This window comes from Perkinsus marinus (genome assembly GCF_000006405.1).
Source record: "Perkinsus marinus ATCC 50983 genomic scaffold scf_1104296972672, whole genome shotgun sequence".
Classification (NCBI taxonomy): Eukaryota; Perkinsozoa; order Perkinsida; family Perkinsidae; genus Perkinsus; species Perkinsus marinus.
In genome coordinates, this window is record NW_003201682.1 from 27,954 (window position 1) to 36,736 (window position 8,783).

Below are 8,783 nucleotides of genomic sequence, written 5' to 3' on the forward strand. Positions count from 1 at the left end.
GGGGGAAGTGAGTGCTGGTCTGCCATGTTTGTCGGTCTCCCTCTGGCTCCTATGTGGGACTATGTTGTTCGTGTAGTGATGACAGTCGATGGTTCGTGTTGGGTTTGGTAGGAGTGTTATTCCATGTAGTCTTTGGTCATTTGTTGTGATGGCTTCGCGAGGTCGGGTACGACTGCCACCAGAGGTTAACAGGATACTCTATGTAGGCCTAAATTGGGCCTATTGTGTATCTTAATGCGTTGAACCTCAGGTGCGCAATCTACCGTATAAGATCAAACCGGATGAGCTCTATGATGTTTTCGGCAAGTTCGGATCGATTCGGCAAATACGCAAGGGGAATGCTCCCGGAACTAAGGTAGTATCATTAACTCTGAGGATTGATTTTCGAACGGTCGTTGTGGTTTCAGGGCACTGCATTTGTGATTTACGATGATATTTACGATGCTAAAAACGCAGTAGATCACTTAAGCGGCTTTAACGTGGCAGGTGAGCGCCGATTTGGCTTAGGAGTGGTAACTATGATGGTGGTGATGTTAGGACGATATTTGGTTTGCCTTTACTACAGCGCGACTCGTCTGCAGAAGAAGTTAGATGCAGAGGGCCAGAAGGAAGAGATCGAACGGCTCAAACGCGAACACAATATTGGATGATATTTTACTATGTTAAAGCAGTGGAGTAATTGTGTTGGATTTTTTCCCAAATTTTTCCGACTTTTCTGTGCAGCAATTTTCCACCTTTACCCTTATGGCGACAAGCGCCTCCCCGTCTGCTGTTGCCGTTGATGCCGTTGCATCGTGTGACGATTCTTCGTCAATCTCGGCTACGCTGAGCACGTATGATGACTCGGAAGTGGCATCGCTGTTGTCGTCTGCTAGTAGACAGCATTTGGAGGGCATCATAACGAACGACATGCCAGCCAGCATTGTTGGTCTGTGCCACCCTTTGCTGGACTTGGTAGCGACAATCGACGACTTTGAGGCCTACGGGTTGGAGCCGTCGACGCAGCGGCTCGCGAAGGGTGGGGAATTGGGGCTCTCGTGTCAGCTCGTCGTGATCGGAAAATGTTTGCAACACCCAAGGGACAGGGAATTTCGTGGCGCGCGGTAATTTGGTCTGCTATGATGGGGGCTTGTTGTGGACGGGCTGACACGTAGAGTTAGTTTTGAATTTACGGTATCGTATAATAGTGTGGTTTTTTCTCTACTATTTGTGGTGTCAGCCCTTGGTCTTTCCAAAGCCCCTCAGTAGTATGTCTGGCTCCGTCCTGGACGAAGAGTCGTCGTCATCGTCGTTATTCGCGTCGTGTCCCTTGGGTGGTGTTGAAAGCTTCAGCGTTGTATCATACGATCACCCTATATTGGATTTGGTCGCTACTGTTGATGATGCTTATGGTTTCGGTCTTAAAGCGAACACTCAGAGGCTTACGGATGGTATTAGGTGGACGTGCCTCCTTATTGGAATAATTCTCCTTTGCAATTTTGGTTTTTGTTTAGGGAGCGACGAGGATAAGAAGCTGTTCGCGCGAATGTTAGGTGACGGCGAGTTGACCGTACATGTAAGTGGAAATGATACCAAAGGGGAAGTCGGAAATATTTTTGATCGATTTCAGCGTATTGCTGGTGGGCAGGCGATGAACTCTTTGAGAGGCGTCAAGTGGTGGTTCGACCGCCACGAAGCTGATCCGGAATACAATGTGAGTATATTTTTCATATCGATTATCAGGGCGAGCGCTAGTGTCGTTAGGATGTGAGTTTCGCGAACACGTCGGTTCGGATCGTCGGCAGTGTTGGTGATGATGAATATGCAAATGTGTTGAGGGAGGCTTGTGTGGAGGCTGGTCTTGAGACTGACTTTGAGGTGAGCTCCTGCCGTGTGGGGGTGGTGACACGATGGTGGTGACACGATGGTGGTGACAGGTGTTTCCTGGTGGCCGTACTGGGAAGTGTTGTGCGCTTTTGAAAGACAAAAAACGTAGAATGACTTTAGCAGAAGTGATTAGTGATTTATTATTGGTTTTAGGGACGATGATTACCGATTTGGGAGTGGCGCCAGATTTCCGGGCCGGCCCTGAGCGAGGTGAGCAGATGAGAGAATACGATGCTCTGGGGAGTTGCTCATTTATTAGGGATTCCGACTGATTGCAGAATATTGTATACGACTGCGTTTTACGCTTGTGGGGATGGGTATGCGTGCAGAGAGTGAGTACCATAAATCCGCCATTTCTTGAATACTATACCTCCAGGTACATCCCTAACCATCCACAGATCAAGTCTGGATATACGAAGCTGTTCGCTGGCCTCAGCGCGGCTTGGGCCTGCAAGAACGATGATTTCGTGAGGGCATTTTCTCATACCACTCCTCTGCCACATCGTCTCGGTCCTTTCAGACGTATATGGCTCGTTATGCATGTGACGTTGTCTTCGGTAACGAAGTGGAGTTCACTGCTTTCGCTGAGCATCTCGGTAAGTCCAACCTCAGGGGCCGCCGCCTTTGATGACCTTGGCAATGTGTCAGGCATTGTAGGGGTGTCTAAAATGAGCCCTAGGGAGATAGCGGAGGCGGTCTCGGCGTTTATGAAGCCGGGCGCTTGGGCAATCATGACTCAAGGTGAATACACGTTATATACTTTCCTTACTGTATATACTGTACATACTATTTCCACAATTTTCTACGATTTTCTACCATTCTTTACTACTTTCCACTATTTTCTACTATTTTCTACTATTTTCCACTATTTTATACTATTTTATACTATTTTCCACTATTTCTATCATATATATTATATATGTTACATATATATACTGCATAAACCAGGGCGTCGCCGCTCACTCCGGAGTTACTGCTGAGTTCGTAGCCATACTCCTATACTGGCTACTATCTGGCTGGTGAAAGGAGTGCTGCTCTGAAAGAAATATGCATATATATACTTTATATACTATAGATTAATATTTTAAAGCTACGTGGATATAATCGTGCGTCAAAATGTCACATTTTAAAATTTCTTCCACGAATTTTTATTACATACTTTTATACTTTTAGCGTGTCCCTCATATGATATTACGTATACTATGCATGACTCGTTCACGTGAGAGCTTTGGAATTTCGTCTCCTGTTTAGATGAGTATTGTGATCTCTGATTAACTTCAATAGATAACAACACTAATATGATAATATCGTCCAGTGTTGGTGGAATATATGTTCGCTTCCTTCAGCTGAGCTCGGGAGTTTTCAATTAGGGTAAAGGTGTACAGAAACGAATGAGAATTTCCTGAAATTTTCTCAGAATTTTCATATTGTGGACAGCACACGTAGTTTTTTACACTCCTCTTGGTAGGTCCTGATCCCGTCGTATGCTGTAGCAATTTGACGGACACTTGCGACGCCTTTACTCATACCGTCCGAGATCTGGACCCTCTGGCTATCTCTGACGATATTGGCGCTGGCGACGGCTTTGTGGGGGGTTTTATCGCTGCAATATACGCAAGGTAGGAGGAGGAATTGTTGGTATGTACTTTATAATAGTATCAGATGTTTTGGCTGCGTGTTGGTAGTACTAGTAATATGCATGTTTTCAGACGTGTTATAGGGAAAATAAATGTGTGCAGAAATCTCACTGTTTACCTTGGGTCGCGACAGTGATGATCAGTTGGGGGGGGCAAGAAAGGGATGTTCCTCTTTCAAAGAATTCACGTTTGGGAAGAATGGCATTTTTACGAGGCGTGAAGCGACCTGAGAATCAGAAGATTGGAGTTTAACGGCCCGTTTTACGTGAAGTGGTGTGAAACTCAAAGAAAAACGCGTTATTCGCGGTGATATGCAGTAGTCGTGGAATACAGTTTCCACTAGTGTTTTTCGTATCACTAGGGTGATGAAATTCTACTGTCTATCCTTGATGGTTTTAATATTGGCCTTTGCCGTGCTACTGACACGAATCAGTGGAGTGAATATTATATATTCTTTAGTCTGGACATCTATACGAGTTTATTGGGTAGAATCGAATGAGATTCTGTGTAAGGTTACTGGCGAGCGATTTCACTCCACGAAGTATGCCGTCTCCTGTCGAAAGCATAATATCGAATGCAAGGGATGATGATACCAGCTATCTTCTCCCTGGGGACGGTAGGGCTTAGTGTTTGGTGACTAGTATGAGATTTGTGGAATTGTGCAGATTCTCGATCGGATACATGGTATTGGATAACGAGGCAAATGGTGATGGATGGCGTCGAGGAGGGCATGTGAGGAGTTGCTTTATATCGTCGTGTAATGTGAGTATCATTGGTGTTATGGTAGATACTGTGCTCGACAAGTCATGAAACACACTGGTTGTCAGTACTTCTAAGAGAATCAGTATACAGCGGAGCGTAGCAGCAACAGTATGATGGTGACTCTTAGTAATTCCTATAGTGTCTATTGTCCCTCTCTATGGAGTGCATGTCAGTCTGATGGTGACACCTAAACTGGTAGTTCTCGGTTCGTTTCGGTCTCGTAGCTCCTACAACGTGTAATAATATAACCATTCCCATTGTTGTCGTCTTTCTGCTGCTGCTGCTGCTTCTGAGCTTGTATTAAAGCTGAATGCAAAGTTGACGTATTGGTAGTATTAGTAGTGTAGTAGTTGTCGAGCTCATTGTCATCATCATTGTTGTTGTTGTTATTACCGCCGTTAAGTGCACTGAGTAGAAGATGGCAAACGGTCGTCATGGCAGCTATAATGAGACCCCATAGACTGAGCGGTCATTGATCTTATCACTGTATCATTGTTGCGAATATGAGTTGTTTTATATGCTGTGCATGTGAGCAGACTAACATCATGCATGGCTCTTTGCTGGTGTATGCTGAGCTGTCGCGTCATCTACTACTACAACTACTAGGCTCCCGTCATCAACATTATCGTAATTATCCTATCGCTGCTGCTCCCATCGTTATAGTCTCTTCTTTTCATTATCTGTATTTCCAAACGTAACCACCACTAACAACAACTTCTACTGTATGATGATTATGCAAGATCCAAGAGGTTCCGATCCCCAAGTATGCTTGCTGCCATACAGGTATCAACAACATTGGCGACTACGAGGTCTATCAAGTCTTGGTGTATCCTTTTATCGACATTCACAGCTGGACCCTCGTCGGTCGTCTCAGGTGTTTGTTGTCAACTACGCCAACTAAGAATTACGTCTAGGATTTGTTTGATCGTGATGAAGTGTTCGGGTTACTGAGTAACCTCGCAGTCCTCTTCTTCATAGTCCTTTGCTGTGTGTCGCTCATCCTTTGGTACGTATCTCATTCTTTTCGCTACTACCAATATTATCACCTTCTGCTGCTGCTGCCACACTACTGCTTTCTTGTTCGTATTGCAAGGAGTGTATAGTGGTAGAGCCACAGTAGGTGAAGACGTCAAGAAGCTTTGAGTGATGATCACCATAGGGGTTCTCGAGGGGGAATTTTGCGCTCAAACGAAAAGATAGTTTTCTGTTGAGTTTATCAATCTTTGGTTCACGAGTGTATCGTTTTATTTGTATTTAATGGCGAGTCCACGAACAAGTTCGTATCGTAGCAAGCACAGCTTAGGTGAGTTATGGTCTATGGTGAAATCGTGATGGATCATAAACTATTTCAGAAAAGCGCCGGAGTGAGTCGCGGAAAATTTTGCATAAATATCCGGAGAGAATTCCAGTGATTGTTGAGAGGTCAGAAAGCTTCTTTACACTGAAGAGATTCGAATGATGTTCCTCAGGCATGAGAGGAGTGAGCTACCCGAAATCGAGAAGCAAAAGTTTCTAGTTCCAGGAAACATGCTATGTGGCGAGTTCAAGTACATAGTACATAAGAGTATCTTTAGGCCTGATGTGGAGGCGCAGTCGGAAGAAAATGGTCAAGGTAGGCGGAGACGATCTTCTTCCTTGATGATATCATGGCAATGATTGATACGATACTGAGGATGGTATTCCGATCCTTTGACATGCCGAGCTGAGACGCCCTTGTCAGCTGCGTTTTCGGGTTGAGCCGGACGTATCACAAGCGATGATATTGAATACGGAAGCATAGTTGAGAGTTTACACACATATGAGCGTTATAGCCATAGTCTAAGCGTGAACAGCAGGGGACAGGAACACAACAGTTGGGACAGATTTCCGACGCTCTCCTGAACACCGTTGATTATTCCGTCATTCAGATGTGCCAATTAAGCATTCTTTCAACGAAACGATTTACATTTTCGTTTGGAAGAATATCGTGCCAAAGACCGGTAACGGCAGTAAGTTTTCTACTGGCTATGATATAGTCGCTCAGGCGATACGATGAACGGTTTATACGACAAGTTTAAAGATGAGGATGGTTTCCTGTAAGAAAATGTTCGCTATTCTCAGCGAATGTGTGTCTGTGTTAGCTATGTCACGTACAGCAGTGAGAACACACTGGGTGGTTGTTGATATCCAGAGTGGAAGCAGGGGTCTGCCTTCCGACTCATTGGTAGATGATGAGCCAACATGATCTGGAATTGTTTTAATGGCGCATTGCGAGTCTTGAGCTTTTGTACCAATGAAGTGATCCAGTGCAGTGCTTGCGGTTGGCTTGTTCAATAGAGATTCCCTATTAGGGAATGAGCACGTTAATCATGCCGGATTCTTCTCAGCTTTTACGAGGGAGTACAGTGTTTGTTGAACGTCGTCATTCATATCCGCGGGGCAACTTAGGTCTCCTGGATAGCATGGAATGTGATGGGTAGGGTGAGTTATGGTCCCCACGTGTTCTTTCCCCCGTTGCAATCTCGTGCGCCTCACATGAGGAATCGCATACGGCCTCACCTTCCCCCATGGTCGCAAAGGGTATCAGAAGAATAAGGAGATTTGCTATCAGAATCAGAAGAATGGTAGCTGACAGCTACTAGGTGTGAGTATGGGGATCGTTGCCGATTTGTACACTCTAAAACGTCAAGTGTCGGCTGATGACGGTACCAAGAATCAGGGTTCTCTCTCATCCAGGGGTTATTATGTGCAAGTGATGAAGTTGGTGTCCATGGTCCGATTCTCCGGAATAAACGATGTGTCGGATGATGGCTGATCTCTTTCATCATCTGTGCTATTGGACACTACAGCATTTCTAGGTCAAATAAATTCTAACATTTTTTAACATAAATTTCTATCCACTCAGCCAGGGAGGAAACGTTCCCACCAACAAGCCCCTGGGTGGGACGGGTGGATCGACGACATATTTTCCAGACACCCAACCCATAGCGCTGGACATCAACTCGCTTCGATGAGCACACGGGCGACGTGGTTTGTCCAGGTTTACCGTGCTGATAAAATTGGGAAGTCTCGGTATGGAGACGCCCGATAAAAGCCCGTATGATGGCGTCTTACGTAGCCCTGACAGGTCTGATAGAGAATTATGGGCAACTAGCCCGGTCTTGCTGCTCCTGACCACTATGCGTGATTGCATGTATGTGCATAGCTAATCATACATCGCTCCGGAATAAATTGAGACAGGGATCTTCACGAGTTCCCCCGACTCGGTTATCGGTCCTGACCAATCAGCAGCAAGACTAGGGCGTCAGTCTGAATTTTACTTATACGGGTTAACTCGGAAGAATATCGTCATGTGTGATACTGGTTTATGCTCAGCATCCAATTTTCCATTTATGTTGCTCCTTCGTCCCTTGCTGATGTCCTTCCTCGTCCGCGAAGTTGTGTCTGAGGATAGTCCTCATCAACACCAGAACGGCTCTGAGAAGCCTCTGGTCCGTGCCGGACCTGCCTCCACAGAAAGGGAGCCGTATCCGTTCGTCGGGGAGTACATCTGCAAAAAGGGTTTGATCGGCAGAGTCAAAATCGAAGACAACTCTGAGGGAAAGAATATCACATTCTACAGACAGCCGAATGCGATTCTAGCTAAGTCGAGTTACGGGTGTGGCTTCACGGCTCATCCCGAATGGAAAGTATGGTTTCTCAATCTTCAAGACCCGTGTAAGGCTCTTATAAACGACTCCCACGGCTACTACGACTCTACGATGCTCACCGCTACATATGACGTTGTTTCCAAAGGACTCTTGGTTATCCCCAACACGGTCACGAAGATTGTGGAGTGCGAGATTGTTAAGTGAATATTTAGTAGATATCAGCAACTGGGAGTCCGATGCGAAAGTTAATATTTTTATGGGTCTTCTGTTTTTACGTGGTTCGCTGGTCCTGAGTAAAAATTCTGTCCCCGGTTTGTTCTCACCTACTCATCCACCAGCTGATGGTGACATTTTATTATTGCATTGTAGCAGCCTGTTTTGATAGGCTGGCGGTAGAGTCAATGTCTCAATTATCAATCTTATCATTTGTAGTATCGACCGGTATGTAACGTCATACGTGTGTCTTATGATGGTGGTGAGTCACCACTGGTGTCAACTGCCTGAGCTAGGCGCTTACGTTGCGAACTCAGTTTAGTGTACACGAGGATCGATAAGATGTTTAAATATTCACTCTTGAACATAACACTGAAGAGCCTTGCGTCTGTTAAGGAGTGGGGTTCTTAACCCGAGCACTGAAGTGATTGACCGACGAGTAGGATTCGTGCCAAGAAGAATGGAGGAGCGCATCACAGGAAGCGCCAAGATATCTTCCCAGTACACACCGCGCGTGAAACTTGCACAGTGGCGTATGCGGTCAGAATAGTCTTTTCCGTGGTTAATTGTTCATACAAAGGGAGCGGAGTAGTCAACAGCGATTGCAACCCGACATGCAATGGACAGAGACCCTCGTCCCATCAAATGATATGTTCAGACATGAGACATTGCTTAT

The 8,783-nt window shown here is 45.5% G+C and overlaps 4 protein-coding genes across 5 annotated transcripts; all 4 read left to right on the forward strand.

The window, feature by feature from the left end:
- Positions 1-148: 148 nt before the first annotated feature.
- On the forward strand, positions 149-650 carry Pmar_PMAR013316 (splicing factor, putative; the record flags this gene model as incomplete). The annotated part of the gene is made up of 4 exons (XM_002766500.1): positions 149-202; positions 251-355; positions 408-486; positions 538-650. The coding sequence occupies 4 exons, from the start codon at positions 149-151 to the stop codon at positions 648-650; spliced, it is 351 nt and encodes a 116-aa protein (XP_002766546.1).
- A 71-nt stretch (positions 651-721) lies between these two features.
- Pmar_PMAR013317 (adenosine kinase, putative) lies at positions 722-4,339 on the forward strand (the record flags this gene model as incomplete). 2 transcript variants are annotated; one of them, XM_002766501.1, is made up of 14 exons in its annotated part: positions 722-1,018; positions 1,494-1,555; positions 1,610-1,693; positions 1,744-1,857; positions 1,917-1,971; positions 2,020-2,076; positions 2,126-2,198; positions 2,243-2,333; positions 2,387-2,462; positions 2,515-2,607; positions 3,335-3,485; positions 4,016-4,119; positions 4,169-4,235; positions 4,291-4,339. In XM_002766501.1, exons 1-14 carry the CDS (start codon positions 745-747, stop codon positions 4,337-4,339), a joined length of 1,350 nt encoding a protein of 449 aa, XP_002766547.1. In that variant the 5' UTR covers positions 722-744. The 2 variants fall into 2 exon arrangements, with proteins under 2 accessions (XP_002766547.1, XP_002766548.1); XM_002766502.1 differs by lacking the exon at positions 722-1,018 and adding an exon at positions 1,218-1,430.
- A 1,183-nt stretch (positions 4,340-5,522) lies between these two features.
- On the forward strand, positions 5,523-6,344 carry Pmar_PMAR013318 (autophagy 8i, putative; the record flags this gene model as incomplete). The annotated part of the gene is made up of 5 exons (XM_002766503.1): positions 5,523-5,568; positions 5,618-5,687; positions 5,735-5,877; positions 6,173-6,244; positions 6,289-6,344. 5 exons carry the CDS (start codon positions 5,523-5,525, stop codon positions 6,342-6,344), a joined length of 387 nt encoding a protein of 128 aa, XP_002766549.1.
- A 1,316-nt stretch (positions 6,345-7,660) lies between these two features.
- On the forward strand, positions 7,661-8,475 carry Pmar_PMAR013319 (hypothetical protein; the record flags this gene model as incomplete). The annotated part of the gene is made up of 1 exon (XM_002766504.1): positions 7,661-8,475. One exon carries the CDS (start codon positions 7,661-7,663, stop codon positions 8,096-8,098), a length of 438 nt encoding a protein of 145 aa, XP_002766550.1. The 3' UTR covers positions 8,099-8,475.
- Positions 8,476-8,783: the final 308 nt, after the last annotated feature.